Genomic DNA, 18,624 nt, shown 5'->3' with positions numbered 1-18,624 from the left:
TTGTCTATATGTGCCCTGTGATTGGCTGGCCACCAGCACTCATGAGGAAAAGTGGTAGAAAATGAATGAATGAATGAATACCATGTTACAGTAATGTTATCTCTCATATACACTTACAATACAATACACTTACAATATCTATTTATATACTTACATATATATATATACATACATGCAGCATACATACACATATTCATACATATACATACAAATATATATACATATATATATATACACATTCATACATTACTACACATGTCTGAAAAGGAGCAGGAAGAACCAAAGCTTATTAAGTCCTACCCCTTCTCCACGCCAGAGCAGTTACCAATTGAATAAGTGATTTTTATATATATACATATACATTATATACATATAATCACAGAATCTTACATAAGACAAAACGACTAAAGACCCGAAAACAAGACCCATGCCCAAACGAGAGATGGCCTTCCAGCCTTTTCAGGACGAGAACTTTGGAGGTTCATCACCATTTCCATCCATAGTGTTTATTACTACTGTAATCTGGTAAACCTTAATGAGGTAATGAGCAAATATCCAGGCTTTTACTCCCATTGTAAACATCTTACTGCAACATTAGAAATGTCATGTAAGCCCAGATCGAAACCCGTAGCCTACATGTTCCTGAAGGTTATGAAGCTTGCCTAGTCAGCTAAACGATACCGTATTTGTTGCTCACCTCAGATGTCCTCTCCGGGCCCTTGCTGTGATTCTGCAAGAAGCGGCAGCCATCCTTGGCCAGTCTCTGGACCATCTCCAGTTTGGACAAGTCCTCCTTATCATGCAGGATGCACATGCCGCTCGGCTGCAGCGTAGGGGACACGGAGAACACGTACCTCAGACCACAGTCCCACGACATCACCGCCTTTTCCAACCGGGACAACTCCTGTCTGGGAGCTGATTTGCAAAGAGGTGAGCTGCTTTTAAAATGAGCTTCAGATGCTCAGAGGCTTTTGACTTCCTGTCAGAGCAGCCAAGGGAGGCCAGGTATGAGTGGATGCATACGGAGTGAATGACAAAACTCCCTCTCGCCCTTCCCCTGCCTTTCACTACATCGGGAGGGGCGGGAGTTGGGAAACAAGGCAGGTTCAGGAAACATCTGGCCGGCCAAACAGACCCAAAAAGGAAGTTTGAAAATCTCTTGAATGCGGGAGAACGTCTGGACGTTGGAGTGGGCGGCTGGGTGCATTGCATTGGAAGGTCACACTTTGTTATGAACGTTGTTCAATTATGGACACAATACAGTAAGCAAATGTCATACATGATTTCATACATGTGCTTGTCACAGATTAGCGAGGAGTACATTTTTAGTTAGCGCACAGACCGAGTTCAATTCCACCCTCGGCCATCTCTGTGTGGAGTTTGCATGTTCTCCATGTGCATGCGTGGGTTTTCTCCGGGTACTCCGGTTTCCTCCCACATTCCAAAAAACATGCTAGGTTAATTAGCGACTCCATATTGTCCATAGGTATGAATGTGAGTGTGAATGGTTGTTTGTCTATATGCAAATGTAAATATTAAATTTGCAATGACTGTAATTAGTAATAATGTAATAACTGTTTTTAATGGCGCTCCACATAAATAGTAGCATTAAAGGGGACCTGGCCCTTTGTATTGAGTTGTGGACTCCTATAGAGCAGCTACACACAATAACCCGCACAGAAAACTTTCTAGATCTTCTGGAATCTGCCCCTATTCCAGCTGTATTTACTTGGAGTTGTGCTTCCTGCCAAAACGGTCTGTTTTTATTTACTCCAAGTGCTTCTTTACTATGAACCATATAAGGAAGTCCACCTTTCTGTGACATCACAAAGGGCCAGTTTTAACACGGCTTTTAAAACCGTCAAACATGTCAAACTTTAGCATCGTTTGACATGAGAATACTACTTTGTCTATATGTGCCCTGTGATTGGCTGGTGACCAGTCTGGGGTGTACCCCGCCTCTCGCCCAAAGACAGCTGGGATAGGCTCCAGCACCCCCACGACCCTCGTGAGGATAAGCGGTAGAAAATGAATGAATGAATGAATAGTGCCACAAGCCGTCCGATTACATGATTATGCTTCGGATGAATACAAAACAAAAATATTTTTTTTTAATTGTAAGTTTTTCATTTAAAATCAAATTCTATTATCTACGCTGCACGGCGGTCGAGTGGTTAGCACGCAGGCCTCACAGCTAGGAGACCCGACTTTGCATGTTCTCCCCGTGCATGCGTGGGTTTTCTCCGGGTACTCCGGTTTCCTCCCACATTCCAAAAACATGCTAGGTTAATTAGCGACTCCAAATTGTCCATAGGTATGAATGTGAGTGTGAATGGTTGTTTGTCTATATGTGCCCTGTGATTGGCTGGCCACCAGTCCAGGGTGTACCCCGCCTCTCGTGAGGATAAGCGGTAGAAAATGAATGAATGGATAAAGTTAATAAGATTGTTAAAAAAAGATTCTTATATGCCTATTAGTATTAATAATGCTATATAAATGTTAATTAAAAATATTCATTAATTTATTAATGTTAATATACTGAAACTGATTGTAATAAGCACCAATTATATGTTAATGATAATATGATAACAAAAAAATTGTTAAAAAAGATTCAGGAAAGAATCAGGAAAGTGTGAGACCCATCTGTACTGGCTGCTCAGTACAATATGGCAAATGCAGCAAGTCAACACTCCAAGGAGAAGCACAGTGAATAAATGTTTCATGAAGATCCTGGAATAGATTAATTAGTTTCTATGACTTCCAGTGGGAAAATGTTAGCGAGGCCAACCACCTCTGATGCTCCACCGTATCGCTGGAATCTGATAAAACTAGCACTGCGGTATTATTTCTTCTTTTCAAAATAAATTTGGCCACAGCGAGGTGTCAAATAAAAAAAGCTAAATATGATGGAAGCAGGCATTGAGGAGCTTTTTCTCATTTCTCAGTTTGCTGAGTCAGTACTTTGGCACACCAGCACAAACTGAATGGCCTTGCAAGGACCCAGTCAAGCATCACACTGCTGACAGTGGTAAAAATCAATAGAACCATCAGAGATAAAATGGTCATGGGGGGGGAAATGACTGCCCTTGGTCAGTCTATAGTATGTAAGATACCACTGATGCCTCTTAACCGCCTTATAAACATGAAAGGTTTCATTTAACAAGCAGGTTCAAATGATCTTCAAATGATCTTCAGCCAATCACAGGACACATATAGACAAACAACCATTCACACTCACATTCATACCTATGGACAATTTGGAGTCGCTAATTAACCTAGCATGTTTTTGGAATGTGGGAGGAGACCGGAGTACCCGGAGAAAACCCACGCATGCACGGGGAGAACATGCAAACTCCACACAGAGATGGCCGAGGGTGGAATTGAACTCGGGTCTCCGAGCTGTGAGGCCTGCGCGTTAACCACTCGACCGCCGTGCAGCCTGCAATTTTTCATTCATTCATTTTCTACTGCTTATCCTCACGAGGGTCGTGGGGGGTGCTGGAGCCTATCCCAGCTGTTTTCGGGCGGGAGGCGGGGTACACCCTGGACTGGTGGCCAGCCAATCACAGGGCACATATAGACAAACAACCATTCACACTCACATTCATACCTATGGACAATTTGGAGTCGCTAATTAACCTAGCATGTTTTTGGAATGTGGGAGGAAACCGGAGTACCCGGAAGAAAACCCACACATGCACGGGGAGAACATGCAAACTCCACACAGAGATGGCCGAGGGTGGAATTGAACTCGGGTCTCCGAGCTGTGAGGCCTGCGCGTTAACCACACGACCGCTGTGCAGCCTGATGGTATTTTTATTAACAGCAAAAAAGCTCTGGAAATTTAGACAAGCAAACCAACAGGTGGCGCCAAAGGACTTCTCCCCAAGTGAGTCAGAGCTTTTCTTCCTGTCACTCGCACTCCGAGCTATGAGGTCTGCGTGCTAACCACTAGCTAACCACAGCTCCTTATTAACTTTAATTACTACTTATTAAGGCTTATTATAAGCACCTTAATATAAAGCGTTACCAAATGTGATATCGGTTGATATCGATATCTGCTTTTTTCGTCACGATAATGAAAACCGATGTTGTGTTCATTCCACCACACTATATCGGCTGATATTAGTGTGGGAAATTGCGAATTGGACAATATCGGTATATTGGCAAAAAGGCTAATATCCAACATCCCAAACAAAAAGTCAAAGAAAAAGCAAACTGCACTAAGATGGAGTCTCACTAGATTTGATGAGGTTTTTCTGTTCAAACGATACCACCTCAAGAACATCCCCCACCAGGGACCTCCACCGTAAATTGCTTCACACATCTTCCAACAATATTATCCTAGTCCACAACACATCCGCTTGGCCTTGAATATGTACAAACAACCTTGTTATTCATCCTTCTTCTCCAGCTAGAATGCTTTGTAGTGGAGCGACTCCAGTTGTAACGTGCTACAACTGACCCAGTTTTGGGAGTAAATGAATTGCAAAGTGAGAATGCCTAAAGTCAGACTTGTTAGCGTGTGCACTTTAATCAGGGAGTAGCATGAAAAGCATCAGGGATACTGTAGGCCTGCAGCATAGGAAGCAGAAGGAAGTGATGAAAGCTTGTTGCAGTATTTCAGTGATACCCAAATATTTCAGCCTCTCTGTGTTATCCCGGAATTTAAATTATGATATTAAACTATGGATGTGGGTTAGAGTCTCCGCTGGGCATTTCTGTGTGGAGCAAAATTGTTTTTACAAGTAATGATATAGGACGCACAGTGGACGAGTGGTTCGATTCCCCGCTTTGACATCTCTGTGTGGAGTTTGCATGTTCTCCCCGTGCATGCGTGGGTTTTCTCCGGGTACTCCGGTTTCCTCCCACATTCCAAAAACATGCTAGGTTAATTGGCGACTCCAAATTGTCCATAGTGTGAATGGTTGTTTGCCTATATGTGGAGTAAACTGGTATGTAAATTAACATTTATATACACTAAAAGGCATATAAGAATATTTTTTTTAACAATCTTATTCATCAATTCATTCATTCATTTTCTATGCTGCAGCCTATCCCAGCTGTCTTCGGGTGAGAGACAGGGTAACACCCTGGACTGGTGGCCAGCCAATCACAGGGCACATATAGACACATGGAGTTGTTGAATCCTATAGAGCAGCTACACGCAATAACCCGCATAGAGAGCTTTCTAGATCTTCCAGAATCTGCACCTATTCCTTGGATTTCCACTCATGACTCTACTCCTGGCATGCCCGCTGCACTGTCAGTGGTCCCACTCAGGTTGTACCAGGGCATGCCCATATAAGGAAGTCTGGTTAGGGCTCACATTCAATCATTTTCTACTGCTTATCCTCACGAGGGTCGTGGGGTGGTGCTGGAGCCTATCCCAGTTGTCTTTGGGTGAGAGGCGGGGTACACCCTGGACTGGTGGCCAGCCAATCACAGGGCACATATAGACAAACAACCATTCACACTCACATGGAGTTGTTGAATCCTATAGAGCAGCTATACGCAATAACCCGCATAGAGAGCTTTCTAGATCTTCCAGAATCTGCACCTATTCCTCGAATTTCCACTCATGACTCTATTCCTGGCATGCCCGCTGCGCTGTCATTGGTCCCACTCAGCTTGTACCAGGGCATGCCCCTATAAGGAAGTCTGGTTAGGGCTCACATTAATTAATTTTCTACTGCTTATCCTCACGAGGGTCGTGGGGGGGGTGCTGGAGCCTATCCCAGCTGTCTTCGGGTGAGAGGCGGGGTACACCCTGGACTGGTGGCCAGCCAATCACAGGGCACATATAGACAAACAACCATTCACACTCACATGGAGTTGTTGAATCCTATAGAGCAGCTACATGCAATAACCCGCATAGAGAGCTTTCTAGATCTTCCAGAATCTGCACATATTCCTCAGATTTCCACTCGTGACTCTACTCCTGGCATGCCCGCTGCGCTGTCATTGGTCCCACTCAGCTTGTACCAGGGCATGCCCATTTAAGGAAGTCTGGTTAGGGCTCACATTCAATCATTTTCTACTGCTTATCCTCACGAGGGTCGTGGGGGGGTGCTGGAGCCTATCCCAGCTGTCTTCGGGTGAGAGGCGGGGTATACCCTGGACTGGTGGCCAGCCAATCACAGGGCACATATAGACAAACAACCATTCACACTCACATTCATACCTATGGACAATTTGGAGTCGCCAATTAACCTAGCATCTTTCCCTTTCGTGGCGCTAGTCTTGTGAATAATGTGTTTACTTGTGCAAATATATGCCGAGGATTTTTAAGATTATTTAAGATGTTTAGTTTGACTACCAATGAAAAACAGGTACTGCCACATGCGCTTTCAGGTGACTGTAAAGCAGATACATATAACCAAACAGGAAACCAAACATCCAAAATAAGAGCATGAAACAGGAAACCAAAACCATGAACCAAAACTGCAGTCCAACCTGCCAATGCTTAATTCCACAGTTTGAGGCAAGATCTTAATATTGGTAATAAATCCAATATGGAGCGTGAGTAGATTTTAATGAATCTTTATTATATATTATGATGTATCAGTCTAAAACAAAACACTTGACAACACACAATGTGTAGAGGTGACATACAAATAAATTGCAGAGAGGTGATGCCGGTTGTGGGAAGCTTCATCCACTGTACATGACGGAGCTATGAAGACATACCATGTAGCAAAAAAGTCATCTCTGACAGTGTTGTCGCCCTTTGTTGAGGTAAGGCAATGGTGAAGATGATAAGAAGTACAAAATAGGAGTGCTAGTGTTGATTTCAAACATGCCAAAAAAATGTCATCGGTGGATTATTCTTCAAATATGTGAGGATTTTCGGACAGTACATCTGGCGAGTGTTTGCTTGATTCATCCACAGAGAAACAAACCAGGGGAAGGAAATTTTATCCTTTTACGACTGTCCATTAAAAAGGGAAGCTGCCATTCTCATTTTTCACTTGTAGTTCCCTTTATGTTCCTTTTTTTTTTTTAAAGGACATCCTGGAATATTTCCAAGTGGACGTATCAGTAACACCTGTGCCACTTTCTTTTTTTCCAATGTTTTCCTCACAACGGTGCTTCTTTTGTGTGTGTGAAAAATGTCTCCATCCACTCTTTTCATGGAGTGCCTTGCAGTAATCCTGCAGGGTTTTCCAAAAGGCATGTCGAGAAGAAGAAGAAGTCCTGCTGTAAATTAGAGTAGGACATCCCCTGGAGGTTTTCATTGCCGCCTTTATAGCGGCCATTTATATTCATGATACAGCGTTGCTCCCATTCTATTGCACCTGAGTTCTGGTTTGCTATGTGTCACACTTGCAGGGCCCCTGCAGGAAGGAAGGAAGCAGCCGAGGTGAGACAGACGCTTGCTGTGGTGTGCTGAAATGAATGGCTAAGTCACATGACATGACTGCTCCTTTAGGTGTCCCGGCGACGTTTTCTCTTGGCCTTGTGCGCATACAGGAAGTACATAGTGTGTCCAGTGGTGATGAAGAGCACAGAAATAAGAACTAGGATGCCAAAATGCTGCGGCTGTGGAGCAGAGATGACCATTATGAAGTGGAGCAGGTCCATCAGGTAATTCATAGAGCTCTGCACCCCATTTACAACACCTCGCTCGGACTCACAGATGGTCTCCTGTAACAGCTGGGTAACTGTCAGGTCGAAGGACCATAGACCTGAAATAGAGGTGACATTGGGCTTTAATCAACAATCGCGCTAAAAAAAAACACATTCATAGTCATAGCAGGATATATTTACCGTATTTTCCGGACTATAAGTCAACCTTTTTTTCATAGGTTGGCTATTCCTGCGACTTATACTCCAGAGCGACTTATAAATGATAGAACTGTTTATGTTACATAAACACTGTTCATGTTTTTATTTTTTTGTGTAGCTGAATAACCATTGTGTTAGCATATCTTACACCTATTCAACCTGTTCTCTATTCTTTTATTAATGTTAGAACTTGCCTTACAAGAGGACGTAATGTCTGTCCAGTACCGTATTTTCCGGACTATAAGTCACCCCTTTTTTCATAGGTTGGCTGTTCCTGCGACTTATACTCCAGAGCGACTTATACAGTGAAGAAAATAAGTATTTGAACACCCTGCTATTTTGCTATTTCTCCCACTTAGAAATCATGGAGGGGTCTGAAATTTTCATCGTAGGTGCATGTCCACTGTGAGAGAGATAAACTAAAAAGAAAAATCCAGAAATCACAATGCATGATTTTTTAACAATTTATTTGTGTGATACAGCTGCTAATAAGTATTTGAACACCTGAGAAAATGAATGTTAATATTTGGTACAGTAGCCTTTGTTTGCTATTACAGAGGTCAAACGTTTCCTGTAGTTTTTCACCAGGTTTGCACACACTGCAGGAGGGATCTTGGCCCACTCCTCCACACAGATCTTCTCTAGATCAGTCAGGTTTCTGGGCTGTCGCTGAGAAACACGGAGTTTGAGCTCCCTCCAAAGATTTTCGATTGGGTTCAGGTCTGGAGACTGGCTGGGCCATGCTAGAACCTTGATATGCTTCTTACGGAGCCACTCCTTGGTTTTCCTGGCTGTGTGCTTCGGGTCGTTGTCGTGTTGGAAGACCCAGCCACGACCCATCTTCAATGCTCTGACAGAGGGAAGGAGGTTGTTCCCCAAAATCTCACAATACACGGCCCCAGTCATCCTCTCTTTAATGCAGTGCACTCGTCCTGTCCCATGTGCAGAAAAACACCCCCAAAGCATGATGCTACCACCCCCATGCTTCACAGTAGGGATGGTGTTCTTCGGATTGTACTCTTCATTCTTCTTCCTCCAAACACGCTTATTGGAATTATGACCAAAAAGTTCTATTTTGGTCTCATCTGACCATAAAACTTTCTCCCATGACTCCTCTGTATCATCCAAATGGTCATATGCAAACTTAAGACGGGCCTTGACATGTGCTGGTTTAAGCAGGGGAACCTTTCGTGCCATGCATGATTTCACATCATGACGTCTTAGTGTATTACCTACAGTAACCTTGGAGACGGTGGTCCCAGCTCTTTTCAGGTCATTGACCAAGTCCTGTCGTGTAGTTCTGGGCTGATTCCTCACCTTTCTTAGAATCATTGAGACCCCACGAGGTGATATCTTGCATGGGGCTCCACTCCGATTGAGATTGACCGTCATGTTTAGCTTCTTCCATTTTCTAATGATAGCTCCAACAGTGGACCTTTTTTCACCAAGCTGCTTGGTAATTGCTCCGTAGCCCTTTCCAGCCTTGTGGAGGTGTACAATTTTGTCTCTGGTGTCTTTGGACAGCTCTTTGGTCTTCGCCATGTTACAAGTTAAAGTCTTACTGATTGTATGGGGTGGACAGGTGTCTTTATGCAGCTAACGACCTCAAACAGGTGCATCTGATTCAGGATGATACATGGAGTGCAGGTGGACTTCTAATGGGCAGACTAACAGGTCTTTCAGGGTCAGAATTCTAGATGATACACAGGTGTTCAAATACTTATTTGCAGCTGTATCACACAAATAAATTGTTAAAAAATCATGCATTGTGATTTCTGGATTTTTCTTTTTAGTTTATCTCTCTCACAGTGGACATGCACCTACGATGAAAATTTCAGACCCCTCCATGATTTCTAAGTGGGAGAAATAGCAAAATAGCAGGGTGTTCAAATACTTATTTTCTTCACTGTAAATGAAAAAACTATTTATGTTACATAAACAAAAACATAAACATAATGGGTTTTTTTTTTACCTAATTATGCATTTTTGGCCTTGTGCGACTTATACTCCGGAGCGACTTATAGTCCAGAATATACGGTAAATTACTTTTCGTAAAATGTAAGTACTGTTTTTTCCGGACTGTAAGTCGCACTTTTTTTCATAGGTTGGCTTTTCCTGCGACTTATACTCCAGAGCGACTTATAAATGAAAAAACTATTTATGTTACATAAACAAAAACATAAACATAATATGTTTTTTTTTTTTACCTAATTATGCATTTTTGGCCTTGTGCGACTTATACTCCGGAGCAACTTATAGTCCAGAATATACGGTAAATTACTTTTCCTAAAATGTAAGTACTGTTTTTTCCGGACTATAAGTCACACTTTTTTTTCATAGGTTGGCTTTTCCTGCGACTTATACTCCAGAGTGACTTATAAATGAAAAAACTGTTTATGTTACATAAACAAAAAACATAAACATAATATGTTTTTTTCTACCTAATTATGCATTTTTGGCCTTGTGCGACTTAAACTCCGGAGTGACATATAGTCCAGAAAATAAGGTAAATTACTTTTCGTAAAATGTAAGTACTGTTTTTTCCGGACTATAAGTCGCACTTTTTTTTTTTCATAGGTTGGCTGTTCCTGTGACTTATACTCCAGAGCGACTTATAAATGAAAAAAGTGTTCATGTTACATAAACACTGGACACCTTTTTTTATTTATTTTTTGTGTAGCTAATAACCATTGTGTTAGCATATCTTACACCTATTCAGCCTGTTCTCTATTCTTTTATTATTGTTAGAACTTGCCTTCCAAGAGGACGTAATGTCTGTTTTGGTCAAGTCGTTAGTAGTAGTAAAATAAATGACCCACAAAAAATGTGACTTATACTCCAGTGCGACTTATGTATGTTTTTTTCTACCTAAATATGCATTTTTGGCCTTGTGCGACTTATACTCCGGAGCGACTTATAGTCCAGAAAATACGGTATTTATGAAAATACATGTATTTACGTTTTTAATTTAAAGGCACTGTTTGCAACGATTAAGCGGCTTCCTAAAGGGTGCTAACTTTTGAACGTGTGGCTCTGCGCCCCAGGTGCGCCCCATGCACATTTACGTGACGGCCGCCCTTTTTTGGGGTGGAGCAGCTGTCCCCCAAAATGTCATGCTTGCCTATGAAGCTAATAACAGGGATACTATTCTCCTGTCCCGACTATTATATTGACCCGGATATAAGACAACCTCGGATATAATATGACCCTTCTTTTTCCACACCAGTTTGAAGATGAAATTAATTTATTGAACCATGTTTCTGATATCTGTGAAATGACAACTGGTAGTGGATTGTAAAAATATTTTAGCTAGTTTCAATTAGCATCATAACCCCCAACATGCCCAACATATAAGACACTTCCGTCAAGCAGGTCCCCCCAAGTCACTCGTGTGTGAATGGCAGGAAGAAAAGCTCAGACTCGCTTGGGGAGAAGTTATTTAGCAGTTAATTATGCATTTTTGGCCTTGTGTGGCTTATACTCCGGAGCGACTTATAGTCCAGAAAATACGGTATTTATGAAAATACATGTATTTACGTTTTAAATTTAAAGGCACTGTTTGCAACGAATAAGCGGCTGCCTAAAGGGCGCTAACTTTTGAACGTGTGGCTCTTCCTGCTACAAGCAAGGATGCTGCGCCCCAGGTGCGCTCCACGCACATTTACGTGACTGGCACCCTTTTTTGGGATGGAGCAGCTGTCTTATAGTCCAGAAAATACGGCCATAGTGAGTATAGGCCAAATCCAGTCCGTGAATGACATTATTGTGCATCAAAAATACAAAAAATATGATTTTTGCTAATTTGTGCTGGTTTTACATTATGATTTTTTTTATTGGTATGTTAGGAACTTGGTGAAGCAAAAGTTTTAAGATGAGGGTGAACTAAGCTTTCCAAAAATGTGACCCAGAAAACAATTTAGTTGTGGCTCTTCCTGCTCGGAGCAAAGAAGCTGCGCCCCAGGTGCGCCCCACTCATGTGACGTTATGTGACTGGCGCCCTTTTTTTGGGGTGGAGCAGTTGTCTTATAGTCCAGAAAATACAGTAATCCTGCTGGGTGGCCCTCAGGCCAAATCCAGTCCGTGAATTACATTATTGTGCATCATAATTACAAACAATATTATTTTTGCTCATTTTTTTTACATTATGATTTTTTTTATTGCTATGTTAGGAACTTGGTGAAGCAAAAGTTTTAAGATGAGGGTGAACTAAGCTTTCCAAAAATGTGACCCAAAAAACAATTTAGTTGTGGCTCTTCCTGCTCGGAGCAAAGAAGCTGCGCCCCAGGTGCGCCCCACTCATGTGACGTTATGTGACTGGCGCCCTTTTTTTGGGGTGGAGCAGTTGTCTTATAGTCCAGAAAATACAGTAATCCTGCTCGGTGGCCCTCAGGCCAAATCCAGTCCGTGAATGACATTATTGTGCATCATAAATACAAACAATATTATTTTTGCTCATTTTTGCTGGTGTTTTACATTATGATTTTTTTTATTGCTATGTTAGGAACTTGGTGAAGCAAAAGTTTTAAGATGAGGGTGAACTAAGCTTTCCAAAAATGTGACCCAGAAAACAATTTAGTTGTGGCTCTTCTTGCTCGGAGCAAAGAAGCTGCGCCCCAGGTGCGCCCCACTCATGTGACGTTATGTGACTGGCGCCCTTTTTTTGGGGTGGAGCAGTTGTCTTATAGTCCAGAAAATACAGTAATCCTGCTGGGTGGCCCTCAGGCCAAATCCAGTCCGTGAATGACATTATTGTGCATCATAATTACAAACAATATTATTTTTGCTCATTTTTTTTTTACATTATGATTTTTTTTATTGCTATGTTAGGAACTTAGTGAAGCCAAAGTTTTAAGATGAGGGTGAACTAAGCTTTCCAAAAATGTGACCCAGAAAACAATTTAGTTGTGGCTCTTCCTGCTCGGAGCAAAGAAGCTGCGCCCCAGGTGCGCCCCACTCATGTGACGTTATGTGACTGGCGCCCTTTTTTTGGGGTGGAGCAGTTGTCTTATAGTCCAGAAAATACAGTAATCCTGCTGGGTGGCCCTCAGGCCAAATCCAGTCCGTGAATGACATTATTGTGCATCATAATTACAAACAATATTATTTTTGCTCATTTTTTTTTACATTATGATTTTTTTTATTGCTATGTTAGGAACTTAGTGAAGCCAAAGTTTTAAGATGAGGGTGAACTAAGCTTTCCAAAAATGTGACCCAGAAAACAATTTAGTTGAGCAACCCTGCAGTCAGACCATTTCACCGTGCGTGTCCACTCACCGATGCGTGCTGTGATCACACCCATGAACAACAGGATAATGGAGATGTAAGACTCGGGCGTGCTACCAGAGGGCACGTTGTCGAACAGCACAGTATTGTTGGTCCAGTGGATGGAGGAGCGGTCCGGTAGAAGCGGCTGATTGCTGCCTCCCCTCAGAGGATAAGTGTGTTTTTGTCTTTGGCTCGCCATCCCTCCGAGCTCAGAGGAGGAGTTCGAGGTAAAGTAGGGCATCAGCAAGCTAAGATCCATGGGGCTGCCCGGGGCAAAGACGGAGCACACGCAGAGTAGCAAGCAGCCCAGGTGGAGGCAGCTGGAGATGATGCCGGTGTTGACGAGACCGTATGTCTTCCTCAGTCTCGTAAACATGACAGTCCCCATCAAGCCCGTGATGGCCGAGACACCCATCAGTAAACTGAGGAGGGAGCCGCTTATGCCCTGAGTGTAGGCGTAGCCGGTGGTGATGCAGTCAAATCCCAGCACTGTGGTGTAGAGGAACGCCAGGCCCATTCCCGCCAGGAAGACGGGCTGGTGGTAGTAGGCCGTCCATCCTTCTTTGCACGTGCTCACCAGCCAGCGGAACCTCCGGAAGCACAGGGGGAGGTAGGTGATTTCTTTTAAGTGTAGGCTGCCGTCACTGTTGCCTTCTGCCAGAGCCTGAACAACTTGGCCTTCCCCTGAAGATAAACAAACGTAATTGAGACAATAGAGTACAATCATATACCGTTTTGCTACTGATATTGTCATAAACTTACAAAAACGACTGAAAAGTGTACTTATGTACATAGAATGACAAATAAACCAACATTGGAATTAAACATTATATTAACTATTTCAAGAGCACTGCCGCAAAGCATGATGGGAGATCGCACTAGACTTATTTGGCATATCCAACTGCTGCACCGCAAATTAGTAAAAGCTGTTTGAGTGCTTCCACACCCAGCGATGGTTGGTTCAATTCCCAATTTGAGCTCAAAGTACCAATTTACTCTTCCTTTCATTCTACGTTTTAGCGTATTTCCACAGCATTTCAGTCCAGCTTTTGCTTCCGAACAGCTCCTGTGTTCATTTGAAATTGTGATTTCACAATTGCAGCGATATGTTTTAACAAGGATAGAAAAACGCTACAGTACAGTGTGTGACTTCATATCATTCAGATCATTAAAATAAAAAATAAAATTAATTAAAATTAAAAAATTCTATGCGTGTGAGTGACTTCATAATCTTGTGGCCAACATGGTAGGTTGATCATTAAAATAAAAAATATAATAAAATTAACTAAAATGTAAAAATTCTATGCGCGTGAGTGACTTCATAATCTGGTGGCCAACATGGTAGGCTGATCATTAAAATAAAAAAAATAATAAAATTAATTAAAATGAAAAAAAAATCTAACAAAGGTTTGAACATTTTGTGTGTTTAAACAAGAGAGAAATGTGAGATAATGATGAGAAACGTACATAAAGTCTATGGTGAGGGTTTTTGCAGCCTTAAAATATATATAATAATTGAAAAAAAATGGCGGCTACTTTGCATTTTTCACTTATTGCACGCTATTTTGTCGGACTTCTGGACATGTTGAGGGAATGTAGATGTTATGCGGCTGTACGAGGAGTATTGCAGCAATATGTTTTAACAAGGATACAAAAATGCCACAGCACAATGGAACAGCGCCTGGATGAAAAGGTTCGGTCAGAGGATTGAAATGCGCATGAGTGACTTCATAATGGCTTGTGGCCACCATGGTAGGTTGATCATTAAAATAAAAAAAAATAAAATTAATTAAATAAAAAATAAAAAAATTCTATTAAATTTTTAGCCATTCTATTAAATGCAAATAGATTTTTTTTATTTTTATTTTTTTATTTTAAGTTTTGCAGAATCTTTTGCAGCCTTAAAATATATATAATAATTAGAATTTTTTTTTTTGCAGTTTTCACTTGTTGCACGCTATTTCTGGATATATTTCCTGTCCTCTGCGGTAAATAAGGGAACACTGTACAAAAAAATGTCAATATTTTGGCGTGTACGTACACACAGAAAAGCAGTCTCAGAGATGCAGAAAACAATTTACAGTCACGGCATTGTTATGATAGCCAATACGGAACCCCGCCTTTTTGTCATCCTCCTTAGACCAGGATGTAGTCTTCGAACTAACAAATATCAACATAATCCATTTCGGGAACAATACCTTGTGATCCTCTCCTCTCCATCCCTTGCAGATCGTTGTGATCCAGCTCCACCGCTGGCGGTTTGACTGAAAGAGCAGGAACGATGCGGTACACCCGGGACAAGAAGAAGAACTCCACTATGAGAGACACAAGGTTCCATCCCAGGATGAAGCCACATCCAACTACATTGGAGGCCAGCGTCATGACCTGTCCCACCGCTAGCGGGGCCAGGATGTTAGTCACCTGATCTATCCGCCTCATGGTGGCATTCATTCCTTTTGTCAGGATCAGAGAAGCAGGTGGGTTAAAGCTTTTTGCACAACGCCGCCATTAACGCCGAGCGAGTCCTCTTACCGGCTAGGTGGCCCCGGTTGTAGCCGGTGATGACTACGATCCAGTCCCGCTGGATGGCAATGGTCAGCGCGGTGCTTGCAAGGTTTGCCACATCTGCCAGGACGATCACCACCGTATAACAAACCACCTTGTGTAAGTTTTTACGATGCAACATGTTATTATGGAAGCACAAAAGAGTACGCAGCCGTTATCCTATCCTAATGTCGCGTAGGATTTGAATACAGGAAAGGTGCGATGTCGTCTACTCACGGTAAGCCAGCCGTCCCAGATCTGCTCGATCCTTTGCTTATATGAGAACACCAACATGAGCACGATGCTACATATTGTCACTGAGATGTTCTGGATGAAAAGAGACGCATGTGCAACTGAAATGAGACGGGAAAAGAAAGGACTCAATGTATAGATGATTTTTTTTTTTGTTGCAAAACCTAACCCAGATGTCAGCGACTGCAGAACCTTAACGCCTCGCTGCTTCTCTAGAAATCAAATCAGGAACTGATTTACACTTGAGACGCCGGGCTGGGGAGGAAATGCAATTTACCACACGGCGGGGATCGCAAACCAGCACGCATCCCTCCGACCTCAAGATTGAGATCCGCTGATTTATGTATATCCCGCTTGTCTGATGCACCGGTAATGCATGCTAAAAATTTTCCAGGTGGCTGTGAAATTACGTACCTTTATTCCGGGGATTGCGGTCGACCCAGTCTCCGATCAGAGCTCCGAGCAAGAGCACGGAGCCGGCCACCACCAGGCCGAACACTGCAGTCAACAGCAAGTTACGTCCGTACAGCTCGATCAAGAACACGGAGATGGCAAAGTGCCACATTCGGTCACCCTGAATAAAACAACATAGAACGCCATCGTCATCATCATCTGTTTGCAACGGTCTCGCTCTGTGTTTTGCATTGATCCTAATATAAGACGTTTGAGAAATTTGTCTTGTATGCGAAACAAGTGGCGCCAAATAGCTTCTCCCCAAGCGAGTCGGAGCTTTTCTTCCTGCCATTCACACACATCAGTGACTTGGGGAGACGTTCTTTACGGAAGTGTCTTACATGTTGGGCACGTTAGGGGTTATGATGCTAATTGACGCTAGCTAAAATACTTTTACAATACTACTACCAGTTGTCATTTCACTGATATCAGAAACATGGGGCGCACCTGGGGCGCAGAGCCACACGTTCAAAAGTTAGCGCCCCTTTAGGCAGCCGCTTATTCGTTGCAAACAGTGCCTTTAAATTAAAAACGTAAATACATGTATTTTCATGAATACCGTATTTTCTGAACTATAAGTCGTTCCGGAGTATAAGTCGCACAAGACCAAAAATGCATAATTAGGTAGAAAAAACATACATAAGTCGCACTGGAGTATAAGTCGCACAAGGCCAAAAATGCATAATTAATTGCCAAATAACTTCTCCCCAAGCGAGTCTGAGCTTTTCTTCCTGCCATTCACACACATCAGTGACTTGGGGAGACCTGCTTGACGGAAGTGTCTTATATGTTGGGCACGTTAGGGGTTATGATGCTAATTGACGTTAGCTAAAATAATTTTACAATACTACTACCAGTTGTCATTTCACTGATATCAGAAACATGGTTCAATAAATTAATTTCATCTTCAAACTGGTGTGGAAAAAGTAACGTCACATGCGTGGGGCGCACCTGGGGCGCAGCTTCCTTGCTCGGAGCAGGAAGAGCCACACGTTCAAAAGTTAGCGCTCCTTTAGGTAGCAAACAGTGCCTTTAAATTAAAAACATAAATACATGTATTTTCATAAATACCGTATTTTCTGGACTATAAGTCGCTCCGGAGTATAAGTCGCACAAGGCCAAAAATGCATAATTAGGTAGAAAAAAAACAAACATAAGTCGCACTGGAGTATAAGTCGCATTTTTGCGGGTAATTTATTTTACAAACTACTTAACCAAAACATTACGTTTTTTTCATTTATAAGTCGCTCTGGAGTATAAGTCGCAGGAACAGCCAACCTATGAAAAAAAAGTGCGACTTATAGTCCGGAAAATACGGTTTCTGAAGGGCAATGGTGTTAGAATGATCTGCCATCGAACATACACCCTTCTTGCCTTACTCTTGTGTCAAATCAAACTAATTGAAGTGATGCTTACCCACATTGACAACGCTCCACTGACATAGATGAGGAACTTAGGACCCTTGAGGTAGATAAGCGCCGACCCTACAAATGGAATGACGGTGACACAGCAATCAGCGATGATGCAACATATTGTGTTTGTGTCGCTAGGTCAGCTCACCTGGTATACTCCTGGCTTTTTTGGCTCTGGCATTCCTGATGTCGTCAGACTCGAACTCGACCACAACGCCGCCGCATTGGGAGGACTCTGCTCGCTGGGACATTGCCTAAAAGAGATGGTATGCTAGTTTTTTTTTAGTGTAAAAAAAGAGTTTGTTTTTTAACGGAAAATATACAATATTCTGATCTTTCGTACAGAATTTCCACTAGTAGGCCCGACTTTATGTGTTCCTCACTGATTGACAGTTGAGCGGTGCTAGCCATTGAGCGAAAAGCTGTGGACTAGCTGTTCAGATTTCAGTCAGGGATTTAGGTTTACCAACATTTTTTGCACAGCTACAGTAATGTTGCCAGATTGTTGCTAAGTGAACCGGAATCTGGGAGAGTACCGGAAAGTAAAAATACGGGAAAAACGACCAAAACGCAGGAGTTTCCCAAAGAAAACATGAGCTTCGTACAGCAACCCTTTAAAAGCAGACTACAAAGAAAAATATCCACACATAGAGCCGTCATCTGATGATATTCGATGCCAAAGCGAGCTTCTCTCACCTTTTCTTCTCACTCAATCCTTGCTGCTGTTTCTTGATGATGTATGTTGTGCCATGTATCCTACATCGGGAAAACCCGTCTTTCCCGAGAGCTGGAATTCAAGCTGTAGTATTCTGAAAGGCTTAATAACATCACAGTGCTCAAGTGCACCATTGTATGAAAGTGCCAGAAAAGCAGAACAGGCGGCGCGGACAACAAAGGCAGCCAGCATATT

At 42.5% G+C, this 18,624-nt stretch overlaps 2 protein-coding genes and 1 long non-coding RNA gene across 3 annotated transcripts in view; 1 reads left to right on the top strand and 2 right to left on the bottom strand.

Annotated features, from left to right (window-relative positions):
• The window catches only part of rapgef5b (Rap guanine nucleotide exchange factor (GEF) 5b), a 24,430-nt gene extending 23,384 nt beyond the window's left edge, over nucleotides 1-1,046 (bottom strand). Inside the window, exon 1 of the mRNA XM_058085034.2 lies at nucleotides 698-1,046. Within this exon, the coding sequence (XP_057941017.2) occupies nucleotides 698-877 (180 nt within the window). The 5' untranslated portion in view covers nucleotides 878-1,046. The remainder of the gene's footprint in view (nucleotides 1-697) is intronic.
• LOC131137293 (uncharacterized) lies at nucleotides 598-7,653 on the top strand. Its single transcript, XR_013630079.1, has 3 exons — nucleotides 598-930; nucleotides 7,333-7,363; nucleotides 7,433-7,653. It is a non-coding gene; the product is annotated as an uncharacterized LOC131137293 (long non-coding RNA).
• On the bottom strand, nucleotides 6,619-18,624 carry LOC131137292 (ferroportin). The gene is made up of 9 exons (XM_058085038.2): nucleotides 18,411-18,624; nucleotides 17,863-17,968; nucleotides 17,719-17,786; nucleotides 16,264-16,423; nucleotides 15,835-15,950; nucleotides 15,586-15,712; nucleotides 15,252-15,506; nucleotides 13,063-13,737; nucleotides 6,619-7,688 (listed from the first exon to the last, which is right to left on the bottom strand). The coding sequence occupies exons 2-9, from the start codon at nucleotides 17,963-17,965 to the stop codon at nucleotides 7,429-7,431; spliced, it is 1,764 nt and encodes a 587-aa protein (XP_057941021.2). The 5' UTR covers nucleotides 17,966-17,968; nucleotides 18,411-18,624; the 3' UTR covers nucleotides 6,619-7,428.

This window comes from Doryrhamphus excisus, linkage group LG17 (genome assembly GCF_037039965.1).
Source record: "Doryrhamphus excisus strain RoL-2023G ecotype Guam linkage group LG17, RoL_Dexc_Guam_v1.1, whole genome shotgun sequence".
In the NCBI taxonomy this organism is placed as follows: domain Eukaryota; kingdom Metazoa; phylum Chordata; class Actinopteri; order Syngnathiformes; family Syngnathidae; genus Doryrhamphus; species Doryrhamphus excisus.
Note: the sequence above shows the minus strand (reverse complement) of the source record. Positions and strands in the feature narration are given on the sequence as shown.

Excerpts from the sequence above, each read along its gene's own strand:
- LOC131137292 (XM_058085038.2), bottom strand. The coding sequence starts at position 17,965 with ATGTCCCAGCGAGCAGAGTCCTCCCAATGCGGCGGCGTTGTGGTCGAG. Across the intron at positions 15,713-15,834 it reads TCTGGGACGGCTGGCTTACC|GTGGTTTGTTATACGGTGGT; the intron begins GTGAGTAGACGA and ends AACTTACACAAG. Across the intron at positions 7,689-13,062 it reads TGTGATCACAGCACGCATCG|GTCTATGGTCCTTCGACCTG; the intron begins GTGAGTGGACAC and ends CCTCTATTTCAG.